Source organism: Battus philenor, unplaced genomic scaffold, assembly GCF_028537555.1.
Source record: "Battus philenor isolate CCGP_79_NKW_IND1 unplaced genomic scaffold, ilBatPhil1.0.hap1 SCAF_21, whole genome shotgun sequence".
Lineage (NCBI taxonomy): Eukaryota > Metazoa > Arthropoda > Insecta > Lepidoptera > Papilionidae > Battus > Battus philenor.
In genome coordinates, this window is record NW_027181684.1 from 5279615 (window position 1) to 5296712 (window position 17098).

General features: G+C 33.1%; 1 protein-coding gene across 1 annotated transcript in view; it reads left to right on the forward strand.

The window, feature by feature from the left end:
• The window catches only part of LOC137923318 (zinc finger protein basonuclin-1-like), a 30146-nt gene extending 13692 nt beyond the window's left edge, over nucleotides 1-16454 (forward strand). The window contains exon 2 of the mRNA XM_068766537.1: nucleotides 13161-16454. Within this exon, the coding sequence (XP_068622638.1) occupies nucleotides 13161-16322 (3162 nt within the window). The 3' untranslated portion in view covers nucleotides 16323-16454. The remainder of the gene's footprint in view (nucleotides 1-13160) is intronic.
• The last annotated feature ends 644 nt before the right edge of the window (nucleotides 16455-17098 follow it).

Here is a 17098-nt window from a genome sequence, read left to right on the forward strand (position 1 = left end):
CTTTAGGTTTTAGTACTATAATATATATAGGTATATGCTAAACGTCATTTTTTATTTTACTTACACTTAGACTCCTAGCCCAAAATCTGTTTAAAGAAAGCGTAGCTCGAAGGTTACCTTACAAGTGTACCGCTATCTAATAGGCAATCCGCTAAGTTAGACATAATTAATGAAGATATACGCATAAAATTGTTAATCGTCTCCTAAAGAACGTGTACAGCAGGACAAGGACATAGACAAACGTCAAACTGTCTGTTCGTGAATATATCGTGTGCGTCTTGTCAACAATGCCTTCGCCCGGCCGCTAACATATCTCAAACGATGACTAACGGTTCCGCGCATATTATACCTACACCCCGGACGTCGCACTGTTCAAAGTAAGCATTGCATTCCAATAAAAAACTAATATTTATTTATTTAATGTCTTAACATCTGCCAATCGTAGCTCACATAATTCTGATTTTCGCTGATATTATGCCCCATTGCTTCGTACCATGAGATTCAAAGGCATACGAAAGTAACCGGCATAGTCCAGATTGGCATGTTGAAGCTGTGAGTAGACCATGTGTGTAGAACAGATGGCCGCTGGTATCATTAGGTTCTGGAGTGTAAACCATAGTACTTACAAGGGTAATATGTAAAAGGTATTAGGATTAGAAGACACTAGATGCAAACCAATAATCGTAGAAATCAGTGGGAGAGGCCTAAGTCCAAAAGTGAACATCTTGCGGCTAAAATAATTATGATATATTATCTTTATATAGTATACTAGCTGATCCCGCAAACGTTGTTTTGCAAAAAAAATATTTTTAATTTTCAATTTAAAAATAAGGGTTGATCGTAGAGGGTTGAAAATTTAGGGTTGTATGTATTTTTATATGTTGTATCATAAAAAATAAAAACAAAAAATTTCGTCAAAAAAATTAAAAAAAAAATTTTAAGGGTGAACAACCCTTATCACTTAGGGGTATGAAAAATAGATAGTAGCCGATTCTCAGACCTACTAAATACGCATGTAAAATTTGGTAAAAATCGGTCAAGCCGTTTCAGAGGAGTTCAAGTTCGAACACCGTGACACGAGAATTTTATTTATTAGATATATATAATTAATAATAGAATCCAATTACAGAAAACATCAAAAAATAATTAATAAGGATCTAAAGCATAATTGTTTCAGATCGTTCTGTGAAACCAAAAACTAGCTAACGAATAAGAACGTAACTATTCTAGATAGAAGCATCTGAAGGGTTTCTTACTGGACAAATGCTCCCAGCGTTAACGCTGTTTAAAGTAGTTGTAATATTATCGTGGTAATAGCAACTGATCAAGTTAAGAACTGTAATATATATAAAGAAAATGCTCTTTTGTTTATAAATATATTTTAATTGTGTATCTCGGTTCTATTTATGCACATGCAAGCCGCTGTAACCAGTCCAATCGGAAATCAATAGAGGAGTCCTATAGTCAGCAAAGAACTAAAATTATGATAATAAAGTATACCATTCGTCATTTTATGTTATATAAATAACTAATAATAAAATTCGCCTGTGGAAAACACCAAAAAATAATCAATAAGACAATCAGTGGAAGCAAAGGTCAATCGCAAAGACACGAGAGCCCCGCCCGCCGATACAATCGCGCGCGTAAATTACAAACACGGAATCGCAGCGGACAAAATTATAAAATTATAAACGCGGAGCGAAATTATAATTGCCTCGCAAAATTATTAGGTGCAAAGTTATATTACGGGCGGCCGCGGGCGTACGCTCGCGCACACTATCTGATTCGGACGCGGCGACTTGACAGGTTAAGTGATGACTCGAGTGATAGAAACTCGCCTTCAGTTCAGCCTGTACTGAATTATCGCCTCGAATGTACTAAAATGGGGGTAAAATGTTACAGACGTTATACCACTATTTTATATACGTATATAATTTTAATGGCTTCTGGTATATAGCGAGTATAAGTGCAGCGTTCCAGAGCAACGTCGAATAGCGTTGATGCCTATCAAAGCACACTGTCGGGCTCGGCGACCAACCAGCTCGGGGCCGCTGTGTTCACCCCGCGCCCGCGCAGCATTCTCGTCTAGTGTAGTGCGTTTAGCAGAGGACGATGCTGCTTGCCACATAACATCCTTTTATAATAACTATAAACAGCGAAAGCTGTAAGGAAATACTAAAAAAACTTTATAAACAACTTATCATTATCATTTAAGTCGTAGGAAGTACACGGCTGGACTAGGCCTATGTCCTATGGCCTTTAGATTTTTAAAAAGACTGGTTGGTAGCGGCCTATACCCAGCGTCTTTCAACAACCTTAGAAAGGTCGTGCGTTGCCATGTGCGTTGTTCGTGGTCTCCAGAACTTTCTCTAGAACCTTAAGCCCCCAGCGGCCAGCTATGAGCTTATATTTGACACTGAAGTTCTTTACAGTGTATAGAGACAGAGTCGCTAAATTATTATTCCAAGACATAGGTCTCCCCTAAAGATATCTATTGAGGTATATACCATAATCACTTCTTCTGGCAGACGTGTTTGGGAACGCAGTGTGGTATTACGCTGTTGCCTTTCCTCAGGAAATTTATTTGTGAGCAGTGGAAATCCTGTTTAATAAATGCACGAATTGTAATTTATGTATTGAATGCATGATTGTATCTGGGGCATCGTACCTACAACCTGTGTTAGCAGGTCTCATTCCTCCACCGCTGGGCTAGCACCGCTCATTTTAAATATTTAAGAACTTTCAATGAATTTAATTTTAATAACTACTAACACGTTCAAAGAAAACGTTTTTAACTTTTGAGCTAGGTCGATCAGTAGTTACATACTTTAAAATGTAACAAGCGACAAATTTAAAATTGAATATATTTAATTTTCATTTAAACCATGTACAATAGTAAGCAAATATATGTAAAAATTCTCTGTGACAAGTCCACGAAGTATGATTTTAATACTTTAAAAAATCTTAATTAAAGTAAGCACACGCACTTTTTAGTTCATGGATTATTTTAACATTAAGTGATAAGCTACCATCAGCTGATGCTGATCTGCTGAGAGGAGCTGACAGGCACTCAACAGTTGCTCTTTCTTAAAAAAAAAATTAAATTTTAGATGTGTACATTATAATATCAACCCTGCAAATTAGTCAACAAACTAAGTTAACGGATCTTATAACGATACTGTGATATGATTCATTTGATGAAATACTCTTAATTTTAGATTTAAAACTAAAGAACTTTATTTTATGTGCGTATTCAGACTCATGATATATTTGTTAACTTTCTTAAGACGAAATTAAGGCGTTACGAGTTTATTTTTATTTCTTGATTTTATCATACGTCTTTCACTATTACACACTATATATGAATTTAAATGTTGGCGCATAAGTAATATGCTATTAAATATGCATTGAGAAGCAATTATTGTAATACCGATTAGTCTATTAACATCTTTTAGCTTTTTTTTTGTAAAATAAATATAAAATTTATTTCGGTCCTATAACATATGAGAATTCGTTGGTTAATAAATACTTTGTTTTAGCTTTTAATTTCAGTACAGTTTTCTTTTATTTTTAAAGCTAAATAATTTTTAAAAACTCTTATGCTATACTATCGTATGGTTCTAGAAAAAGAAATTTAATCTAGAAACTTAACATTAACTTAGATTGATAGCGTTCCTTTTAAGTAACCATTTGGACTCAATTGGCCAACTTTTAGACAAGCAGGCGTCATAAACCACATAAACAAATGTACGAATTATAAGAAGTAATAGTTATATTTTTCATTTGCTAAAAATTTTACAATCCTTGTAAACCTGTTTTAAGTGACAAAAATTTTATGTTTTTATGAAAACAAAGAAATGTAATTTAAAAATGAACGTTCGTTGTTTTGTTTGTTAATTTATACTACTAATATATTTTCAAGAATAGAACAATAGATTGAAACAATTCAAAAAAAATTGTCCTTTTAAAAAATAGTATACTAATATTTTTCGCTCTTATTATATATTGGATGTTGTTTCTAACAAACAGAAAGTATAAAGGCTTGAAACTACGCAGTACAATTATTTGAATACATCTTTTATTTATTTATGACTTGACCGAGTAAAGGTAATAAAAGGGATTAACCAAAGGTTATTTTCGCGCGCTAAAAGACGTTTGCTGGAATGGTGCAATTAGTTAAATACGCAAAAAAATTTACTTCAATTGTCTCTTATCAGCGGAGTAAATATGGTCTATTGTGATGCAAGGCGTTAGGCTGTGTTGATTATATGATCGTCTCACGCGCGTACCATCAAACGCGCCGACGGTTACCCGGAAAACTAATTATTCGCAGGCACTTAGTCAAAGCTTGCTTTAACATTGTTTGCGAAATAATGCAAAGGTCATTTTTAAGGGAAACGAAGTTAAGACAATGATTACCTATTACTATTCGAACATTTATCTTTGTCGGGTGTTTCGCGTCTTTATTGAACCGATGACCCATTTTCTTGACAACAATAATTGGGTGTTACATTCTTAAAAAGCTTTTTTTGGATAATGACATTTAAAAACATACCTACCTTTCTTCTTACTTCTCTTGTATTTCACAATTTACTCATTATATACATTGTAAAGAGCGTAAAAATTGTAATAAATGTAAGCATTTATTAAATTAACATGCGAAAGATTTTACACTATACCTTCCTGCCTCCTATCTTCAACCCTTTTTCTATAAAATCCAGAGTTATCAACAAAGTATTTCCTTAAATAGCTTACAATAATGTACATAATATTGGAATGATAGTATACCATAGACCTTTTATTAATCACACTAGTCAATATTTGTCGATTTTGATTTCATTTAGGCTATATCAGATAAAGTGTACATGTCTAAATCTGTGTTATTACACTTTAAAAATATGATTTATTATGGAGTTTCTTCCTGATTCTTCTCCATAACTATATCACCTAACGAAGAAGATTAGTCAAAAATAAAATTGATTGATAAATAATAAGTAGACGATCAATAAGAGTTATGTTCTGTTGCCTACATGGACTTTAGTAATCCTGCTAAATCAAAATGAATCTTCAATATCTAGTTTGCTTTGCAATTTTGGAAATGCCGTTTGGTCGGACGGTGGCTTATAAGTATTTCCTATCAGTCAACCCAAGGTGATGCAAAAATAATTTGTAGACAGATGTCCAAATGTTAATTAAACCTTAATTGATTATGCGGTAATTGCTATATATTAATACTATTCTTATTATGAATAACATATGTTATGACTTATAAATACACTTTTAAATAGAAGGAAATATTATATACATAAAATACACTGACATTTACACAAATTCTATTTACAAAATTATTACTACATTTTCATATTCAATTATCCAAGAATCGCACAAATCTTTAACAAACACTACTATATCAGTTAAAAGTCTAAATATTTGTGGTATCAAAATATAAAATTGTAATGCGACTTAAGTGTGACAATTGCGTTAGTAAAAAAATACAATTAGATCTCCTAAGAGATCCAGCAGTCATCGACTAATTATAAAAATCGGCTAGACAAACACCCAAATAACTTGGCTTCCGAATTGACTTGCATCCAGTACAGGAAACGTCTTAAACGCCATGACATCCAGAGACTAGACGCTCGATGGTGAACTAGGAGTGTCTCCCACCGGGGAGACCCCTTTCAAAGCTATAACCACTCAACAAATCCGCTTATAGTCCTCGAACTGATCGCAGATGAAATAAGGAACACAAAAAAAAGATCTCCTAAGATCTTTTTACCTATAAAAGCAGTGGTTGTGTTTTTCGGAGCGTACTTGTGTATTCCTTTGGGTGTTAATTACAAAATGACGTCACCACATATGTTTCAAATTTATTTGAAACAATTGCTCTATTAATAAATTTTTACTTATGTATCCTTAGTATCAAGTTGGTTTGATTAATGTATATAATTGTATCAATAGATATATCAGTAATGTTCTTTCAATTAACTCCAGTTGATTTCGCATCATCACAACCATTAAACGTTCACAGTTGAACATAGGTTCTCATAGGTTTTCTATAGGACTGGTTGGAAGCGACTTTCCAGCCTCCAGCGTCTTCCGAGAAGCTTACCAAAGTCGCACTTCACTTGTCGATCTATGGCCTAATGTTCATCACTTTGAGGCCCCAGTCGTCATCAGCTCTGCGCGTTATAGCCTGTCCACTTCCACTACAACTTTTTAACCTTCAGAGCTATATCGGTTGCTTTTGCTTCTCCATGTATCTACGTAATTAATGAAGGTTTTATTACTTTTTATGCTTCTTAATATTTCGTATAAAAATCTTAAAGTATTATATTAAAACATTTATTATTCGGTCATTGATAATTGTCAGATCTAATATTTTTTACTAAAAACGCATGTTAAATGTTTATAACATATAATTCCAAATATTTAAAATGTTATATGAAAAATAGTTATATATACATTATAAATACAATCAATGGAAATTAGCTTTTAACGGCTAAATTTAACTCCAAAAAGTTCACTAATTTTTCATAGATGTACTGTGTACGCATGTATGATAAAGTCCCAAAAGATATCTTGAACCTTCCTTTAGTTTTAAATCTAAATTTTAAAATTATGTTTTTAAATAAATTATTAACTTGGTTTGTTGACGCATTTTTATAAATAATAAATTACATCACATGAAAGTTAAATTTCATTTGAAAAAGCAACCGTCGAGTTTTTTGCCGCGTCTTCTCAGCAGATCAGCTTTCCGAGCCGGTGGTAGATTAAGTATAGTGTTGAAATAAACCACGATTCAAAAGCGCATGTATTGTAAATGCCTACTGTAGTAAAATACTTTGATTTTGAATTAACATAATTACTAGTGGATATCTTTACTTGTATCAGATATAATATTTTAAGGTATGTAATAACTAAATATTAAATATTCACAGTTATTCGCAATATAAAGTAATAGTTTAAAATGTTTGCATATTTTGTATTGTAGACAAATAATTTGACATTTTTATATATGGACATATAAAATGGCATTGGCGGCTCTTTTAAACTAATTTCCAAGAAAATGCGAAAGTTAAGGAGGCAATACCAAAGGGGCGGATCGCTTTGGCCGCCATGTTGCCGAACAGGTAATTTTTCTTTTGTTTATAAAGTGTAACGAGTCGGGGGTTTGTCACCGTCAACAAACCACCCCCACCCTGCTAAATAGCTAGTCTAAGATTTGCAATTAGTTGTCATCGCAGTTGTGTCCTATCTTCACTACAAGGTACATCGTGTGTCCTCAGAGTGAATTCTCAGTGTAGTTCTCTTCTGGTCGTAGAAGTTAAATCGTCTACAGTACTACTACAGCTTGTTGTACAGTTGACTTGTAGATAAGTTAACTATTCAAGATGTCTGACTATATTGAGACGGGAAACAATTTAGAAAAGTTGACTCAGTTTGTGACTCGCTGGTGGGAAAACGAGCAGGCCAAGGTATGTTCTGTACATGTACTCCGTTTTCTTAGATTCACTTTTTGTAACTTGTGAAATATCATTCCCATTTCGGATAATCCAGATTGCCTTTGCTGGGTGATTATCTTATCAAATTTTTATTGAAAATTTTTAATATCCTGAAAATAAATTTTCAAGAATTTGGTTACGCCTCTTTAACACTTTTTATATGAATTTCGAAAAAATCAGTTCTTAGCAAATTTTTACTTGATTAAGAGAATACTCTTACAAAATTATAAGTCTCTAAAGATTATAGTTTCAATGATATCTTAATAAAAAATAAAAAAAGAAATAAAATAAAAAGAGTAAATCTCTTATATATTGAAAGAATTGTATGAAGAAAGTTACATGAAGTACATTAAAGAACGTAAAAGACATCATTTTTCAATATTATACCATATTTTTTCATGATTTTTGGTTAATGAACTTAAACTTAGTACATGATAATTTAGAGGCATTACAAGGAGGTATTACCGGAGTTTCAGGCGTTTCGATTTTGAAGCGACTTGGTAAGGTTTTATAATGTTTATCATCAGAGTGATTGGTGCGTGAGTTTAAGGAGATCAATACTTGACCCCGTCCAGTTATCCAATTATTAATAATACGACGATACCGCGAGGTACCTTGAGCCGAGATTAAGATAAGCCGCGACTGTCCACGCTGTATCATTACGCTCATTAAATTTAAACGGCCGGCCAGGTTGGATAATTTCTCGTGGCATCTAAATTGTATCAAAACTGATAATGGAAATCGCGTCTGGATTATGGTGTCTCTGTAATAACTATGATACAGCTCGCATGTAATGGACGAACAGATCGGACATGTTTTTTTATGTGACCGATATTCGAGATTTTAAAAAAGAATAAATGTAACATCTTTAACGAGTCTCTATATATGTATATTCAAAATTATAAATTTTAACTTACCAGTATAACCAGTTTATTAAATAATTCTTCGCTGATAAAGAGTCGTGGCGCAGGTAATCCCCCTACTAGGTCGCGAGAGGTCGCCTAGATACGAGCAGTGCAAACCGGTCATCGTGGTCTATCATAGAGCACTCTATGCCTTGCAATGGGCGTCTATCTTATATCAGAGTCAAATATTAAAATACTACAAATTTCATATTTGACTCTAATTATAGTAATATATATTATATTTGACGGAAGATGTAGTTTCATTCGATCCTATTGGAAAAATATAGGAGACTATCCAATTGTTGACGTTCCACGAGTAAAATGATGATCGCGTTCAGTAAAAGTTCAGTAAAAGACCTATAGATATTTAAAATATAATAATTTTCATAGGAATTTGTGTATATATCTTACGTTTATAATCATGTATAATAATTCTCATATACGTTAGAAATATGCTCAATTTTTTTTGACAATAATTATATTTTAAATATTTATAGGCCTATAATATTAAAAATATTATGATAAAGTTGTTTTAGAAAATAATGTTCAAACTGATATTTTAGAAAATAATATATAATCAATAAATATTCAAGAAAATCTTATGCAAAAATATCATATTATTTCTTCTGATTCAAACATCTCATTTGCAAGAACAATATGCTCGTATTAAAAATGGCATTATCAAAGTGTTCCCATATGAAAGTTTCCATTCGTCATGATCAGTTAGTACAATCTATTTCCTTCACTAACACTGATTGATAATGTTAATAGAGCCATGTTAATTCAATTAATAAGCAAACGGAAAACGGCCGCCCACGCCGCCATCATCCGCCATTGTTATGGGATTGACAAACATGAACGACTATATTCCCGTCTTCATATACTTTACAGCCTGGAATAAAAATAGATGCCTTTGACTAATATTTACTTTTTTATTTATTGTACATGCTTCTCTTTTTGAAAAACGTTTGAGAGATGTATAAAAGTTAGTAATCTAACGGCTATTTCTCAATAAATATTATTTACGGGCGAAATTTTAAATAGATGTCTAAAAAATAGTGACAGACAGATAATAAGTATAGGTAATAAAATTAACGCGTAATTGATATATTAAATGTTAACAAATCTTTTATGTGTTTGTGAATTTATAATAAAGTTCCACAAGATATACCAGACTACCATTTTATAAAGTTTAAATATAAAAATTAAAGCATAGTAATAAATAACTTTTATAATACAAGTTGCAAGTTTTAGCAGATCGAAATGTAGAACTTTTGTGAAATCATTTGCTAGGTTTGTATATATTTACATCAAACATTGTTTAGTTCACTTTTAAAAAAAAACAATGTTTAATTTCTGGCCGGCTTTTTTCGGCAGATCAGCGTACCGAGCCACCGGTAGCTTACTTCTGATAATGTATAAATAATCGGCTATTAAAAAGTGCGTATAAATTAAATTAAAAAATACTAAAATGTTTGATAAACAAACAAAAAATTAAAATTAAAAAAAAAAAACTTTTTTTGTTTTAAAATTGACAAAGAGCGATGGTTAACGGATGAAAAAGTTTCCCATAAGAATTCACCACAGCCGCGCACAGCTTTAAAGCATTCATTACACAAAATGGCAACGTATGGCAGTCTTCGAACCTGTTTACTTCATGTATCATGCACTGAACAATATGGCTTGTCACGACACAGCGCCAAAAAACGATCAACGCATTTCTTATAAGGAGCGCGCGGGCAACGGAAACTCAACCGTAAAATTACGCGGGAAACTTATTTTGAGTTGTCATTGTTTTTTTTTTTTTTGAGCCGTGAAATATGCCTGGACGCTCATTCCGCCGGTAGGCGTGGGTCACTTGCGTTCGGCAAATTTTATTTTCGCACCGATTATTTAAAACTGGTATTTCGATATATGTGCAATAAGCCATATATTAATCACTTTGCAATATAATCCGGTCAATCGCCTCAAATAGGTAAATGAGAATAATACAGACATTACCATTATTTTGTTTTTTTTTAAAAAAAAAAAAACTATCATTACTTGGAATATTTTTAATAATTTTAGGTTATAATTAAAATGAACAAGCAATATTAATAGTCTTTACATATATAACAAAAAACATTCATTATTTTAAATTATATAAAAAGGAGACGCCGAAAAAAATGAGCAAAACAAACATAATAACATAAATGTTTTTTGATATGTACAAAAATAATAAATTTTTAAAATGACGCGTTAAAAATATAACCAAAACATCACAAATAAATAATAAGCATTAATCATTATATAATTAACGTGTATTAAGTTTTAACTGTCAAACGGAAAACATACAACTCTTAAAGTCCTGTCATTTGCATCGCAGTATTAATTTAATTATAATACGAGTTTACGCGCCAAATATTATAATGGCGGCCAACGCAAAATGAAACGAAAAACCGGTACTCGCAACGAATTTCATAATGTTGTCAATAATTTCGTTTATCGCGTTTCGAAAACAAATATACTTGCTCCCTTTGATAATTAATAATTTAATCGTTTATTTTTAGAATTTGTTGAAACTTTTTGCATTAATTTACATATTTATAATTTACGGAGTTCTCTCCAGTGCGTAAAGACATGATGTAAAAAATGATTGATTTTTTTTTAATTTAAACAATGGTTTTTATAAAGTATGAAAAAATAATTTAATAGGTCATTTTAATTAGTGGTAACATTACATAAGAAACTCATTTTTTATACAATTAATAATATTATATTCATACTCCACTTATTTTTATTTTACGTTATTTATTGTATAGTAATATATAATCAAAATATTACAAATAATTATACATAACTTGATATAAAGTTATTTTAACAGGCTTTAAATGTAGAAATGTTTCTAACAATATATATAAATTAATATATATTGAAGAAAGCACATGTCTGAAAAGAATACTAGAGAAATGTCAAACCATCAATGTCAAATGGCAAGCTAAAGAACGCAATTTTGGTTGTAGACTATAATAAAAGTCACAAAATTATAAAGTTACCTTTGATACTTGGACATATTAAAATATATATTTCTTTTTTATTGTTATATTTTACTTTATATTCCTAATTGTAAACGTAAGAAAAGAAATACTTTGACGCGTAATTACTACAAAAAATACTACGGGCGACCTTATTACTTAAAGCTATTTCTTACAGATTCTAATGCATTATTAAGGAAACAATTTGCCTTTAAAAAATCCTGTCCATTTAACTCTTCGTACACAACAACAACGTATTACAATCTAATTTTCAAAATTTCGAACAACCTTAAACTATAATCTCATCATTCCAAACATAAGCTATATTTAAGTTAAACGACACTTTATTATCCTGTGTTTATCCGTTTTAAAGAATTAAAGAAAGAAATCTTTCTCGTTGTAATTGTTAGGTTTCGTATGAAATTGCCCCCATCGTGCAGGCGGTGGGCAAACGACAATTTAATTTTCCCAGAAAAGGATAATGATATGGCAACCCTGCCGCTTACACGAGTTACACGCCGTAATCGAGTGACAAACGATTCTAAAAGGCGACAATCGCGTTCCCTGCGACGCGGACCATGAACAGAAAAGGGGCCCGGTGATACTATCATTCAAATCTTTGGTTAATCGATAGAAGATCAGACCTGATATTGATTTCAATAATTAATAGAATAGTTTTTTTTTAAATATTAAACTTTTTGAATATATTAATAAAAGTAGATAGAGCGAAATTTTCTCTTGATAGAAATTGATTAAAGAGGTTTACAATTCAGTTTCGTTACCTGTATAACGTCCACTGCTTAATACAGACGATCTCTGTGGCTTTGCAATAGGACCGGTAGGAAGCAACGTATCTGTACCGCCGTATCGTGGTCTTCACTATAGAATCCCACATTAGATTCTTACTATGTGGTCATCTCACTGCTATTTCAACATGCCAATTCAATTTAAAGCCTTGTATAACGCAAATTGCTATTAAACTCTGACTAATAACAATCAATCTCAAATTTTGATACATAAACATACCTTTAGTTTATTTAAAGCAAAAATAGTTAATCTTAATTCATCGAGAGAAAACAAACCCGGAGAAATATTTAAAAAAAACAATTTCGGTTCTTATCATTTAATATCATTTCCAACTGACGCAAGTTAAGTTACCCAAAATTAAGTTGATTTAACTTTGACAACGCGAGCCGGCCCCGAATACTTACCAAATGATTAGTAATTTAGTTTTCGGATTAAATCGTTCCAAACACGCGACACAAACCACTTTTCTATTCCGTAGTCGACTCGGAACCGTCATTTTACACAATTTTACCCAATTGCTCTCCGTTCTCGGAATTAATTTGATATTAGCCTTTGAAAACGCAAGGTGTGGTTTTATGTTAAAGCTATTGTTATTTTAAAGACGTATTTAAGTGTTATATTCAAATGCGGTCTAGACTCAGCGATTTAATTATAGACAATATTAACCATTTAATATCACATAAATTTCCATTTCGTACATAAATGTACTATTCCGGTATTTTTTTATTATTGAAAGGTCTGTTTTCTAGTTTCTTTTACTTTAGCTATATGTGAATTTTAAAAGTTTCTAGAATCTCTTAAATGCTTTACAATAAATAAACGCATTTAGTAAATAATAATGAGGATAAGGATATAAAACAGAATTGTTATTAATACAACCACAGTTAAAGCAACAGCAGGATCAATAACGATAACGTTTATTGTTGCAGGAATCGCAGTCAAGCAGCAATGAACGATGGAACGGGCGTGGACCGGAGCACAACATGGCGTTGCAAAAAATTATCAAATTACAAGAGGCGAGAGCGCTTCACAAAACCTCTCTACTTCCTATCTACAAAAAGAATGGTCTCCCATCGCCTCCAGCTAGTATTCAAGACTACAAGCAATATCGGAGGCCAGAGAACCATTCTGAACAAGTCTTAGAGCAATTGAAGCTTGAAGAGGAATTCAGAAGACTGATGGAAAGGTCGAGCAATGGTGTACGCAATGACGAATCCTTAAAATACATTCAACATATGATGGAAGCGAGACAACATTTTGAATACTTGAAAAATATCGGAGATGTTAGGAATTCATGCCCCGAAGAAGACAGCGTCGAAGTAAAAAAGGAACCAAATAAACTTTCTCCCATTCCCAAGCAATCACCGAGAACATCTTCAGCAGAAGTCTCACCTAATCGCAGCATTCGATTATCTACCTCATCCAGCCCCCCCTTGACATCTAGTCCTAATAATTCGTCACCACTGAGTCATTTACAAAATATGCAACCTTTCGATTTTCGCAAGCATAAACTATCTGAGAGCAGTAGTAAAGAAGAAGCGGCGAAACAAGCCTACGATATTAATAATGCAGAAAAAGCTGCAATAGAAATAATGAGAAATCAACTTTTTAATTTTCAATTGCCCGGCAATTTGCCTATTCCGCCAATTTCTTTACCATCAACTTTCTCACATCCTGCAGCAATGGTAGCAGCTCTTAGTCAAAACCCTATGGGCCTGGCGTCGCTGCAAGCGTTGTTGCCTCAGATGTCGTCAAAAGTGTCTGAACCAGGCGAATCTAATATCAGCAATGGTATCAGTAATAATAGACCTGATGATAGAATTGATGAAAATGTTCTAAATCTTAGCAAGGATGCTTACACGGAAGCTTCTTATAAATCAAGAGATATAATGATGAGAAAAAGCTTAAGCCCTCCCAAAAGGCATTGGGGTGGATCACAGATACCATTAAATTTAGGAACACATTTCATAAATCCAGCCACGGGTAAGAAAAGGGTACAATGTAACGTATGCCTCAAGACATTCTGTGATAAGGGAGCACTTAAAATTCATTTTTCAGCTGTCCATTTAAGAGAAATGCATAAATGTACCGTAGAAGGCTGCAGTATGATGTTTAGCTCAAGAAGATCGCGAAACAGACACAGCGCGAATCCTAATCCAAAGCTTCACTCGCCGCATTTACGTCGAAAAATATCTCCTCACGACGGTAGAAGTGCACAGGCTCATTCGGTTCTTATAGCACAGCATGGATCGGGACTAAACATGCCACCAGTTCTAAATCCAATGCACGCCTTTGGTTCATACCCAATTATGAACCCGGCGCAAAATATTCGGCCATATCCTACAAATATGTCATTGGATTATAAAAATAACATTAATTACCCAACACATTACGAACAATCTCATTTGTTCAGACGAGAATCTAGCTCGGATGAAATTAAAGATCAAGATGGTCAGGGTGAATCAGATGAAGATGATGGCATCGTTGTCGTAGCTGGTGATGAAGATGATGACGATAATGACCACATTGAGACTAGCGATTATTATATTAATCGTAACAAATCAGTAGGCTCGATAGAAGATTCAGAAACTGATTTGGATCAGAGAAGTGTTAGTGATAATAATGATAACAGAGAGGCAAGAAAAGATGGTACGGTAAGTCCTGAAATAATGAAGAGGAAACGAAAAAATTTAAATCCGGTTCGCTTGCATAGTAATCTAAAATCAGAAAATCAAGACAATATCAATAATGATAGTATCAAAACTAATTTAGAAGATAATTTAATAGATCCAAAAAGATTGAAATGTGAAGAAAAAGAGATACAAGACCACATTGCCGTGACAAATGATAATGAAAACGTTACGCAAGTGAAAAAAGAACCCACACCAATCAAAGAAGAGCCAGCAGAAATAGAATATAACGTAGAAGACCTTCGAATAAAGGAAGAACCACAAGACAAAGAAGACTGTTGCAAACCTGCAGAAAATTCGCACTGCTCCACCGAATTATTTTCTTCGGAAAATGCTTTAAAAAAATTGGAAAGCTTATCAAAGGGAGATTTCCCTACCGTTACCAAAAACGTTCATCCTATGGGCCCATTTAATTTATCAATGCATGAGCCAGTGGAACTTTCTGATAGATCTCCTTCTTCTTCATTATCGAGTAATGACTACGTTACAGACGATTCCCAAGGTTTAATACATGGACATTTTGAGAGTGGCTTTTTTGTAGTCACTACAGATGTTCCGACCGATCAAGAAAATCCACTTAAATGCAGTGTTTGTGATAAACTGTACACAAATATGTTAGCTCTAAAGACTCACTATCACAATGTGCATTTGAAAGTCATGTACAAATGTACTAATGAAGGATGTCGAGCATCTTTCACCACTAAACAAAGTAGAGACAGACACAGTCATAACGTTAACCTGCACAGGAAGATATTCTCTATATGCGGACGAGCATGGGATGAATCTTCTGTAAAAGTGTTAGAGAAGACACGCGAACAAATTGAAATTATTTCCAAGCTTAACGAAGATGAACGTGTTATACCGTATATTGAAGCCCAAAAGTATTATCAAGCCCGTGAATCTGAAAAACCGAGAAATCACATGAGTCAACATATGCCCTTCGGTGCTCCGTACACGCCTCTTCAGTTGCCCGAAACTTACCTGAATGGTCGTGATATGTTTAATCAACAACCATTCCTTTTTACTCCATTTGGTATGTTGCCAAATTTCCCAGCCATTCCACTTGGTTTCCTGCCTCCATCTCTAAATTCTTTTGCGTGCCACAATCAAAATTACCAATTGCCGCTGTTGCGGAAATTGAACTACTGCGTGGAAGACGAAGCCCCACGTCCAAATAAAGACGGTCTGTACCCGTGCAGAGGTTGCAGGGAATTTTTCAAGGACTTGATGGGTTTGAAGATTCACTGCGAGAACGTCCACGTGCAGTCACTACACAGGTGTTCAGTGAGTGGATGCAACGCGGCATTCTTTTCTAGAACCAAAAGGAATTTTCATTCGGAAGCTCACTTAAGCTCGCGGCGTCAGAACGGAAGAAGCGTCGATCATATAAATCCTACGTGACCTGATTAGAAAAACGAGTGCCTAATGACATTGCATCAATAAAATCCAGTGCATTTGTGATGATTTAGATTAACCAAAAAGTATTGAAATAAATTCGTATTTGTAAATAACATAATCCAAATTCTCGATGAATTAAAAGAAATGTATGTAAGCTTCGGTGATTTGAAAATTCTCTTTATATAAAAATAAATGTAATTGTCATCATAATTTGCTATTTAGACTGTGAATATGCAGTTAGATATTTTCAAATCGCTTTATAGAGAAATTAGATCCTATTGTACATTTAAACATTCCATAGTAATAACTGTGCAATAAATGTAAATAGTAGATAGTAATGTACAAAGCTTGGTTAGTTAAGATATCGAAAATAAACTCTCTAGTGCTATTTAAGAAGTAATAATGTCCTTGCCGTTCAGATTATGATAACTAATATCAAAGTACTTTAAAATATATTAATTGTATTTGAAATTAGACCATATCTCTTGATTTTTGGTGCTACATAAATACTTCTTGTACGTATTGGGTATTCCTGTCTTGTACGTTACGTATATAGTAAGTAATCTGTGTGATTTTTGTTACAATAGATTAAATAATACGTAAGAACCAAAAAGTATTAATTGTAGACGGTGGGTGTGTAATATAATAGCATGTTATCCTTCATTTTGCCAAACAAATACTAAATATAAAATAAAACTGACTAATGCCTTTCTTTTATCACCGTCCTTACCCTTTTTCCTCCATTTTTACATGTAAACAACTACGAACATGACTTACAG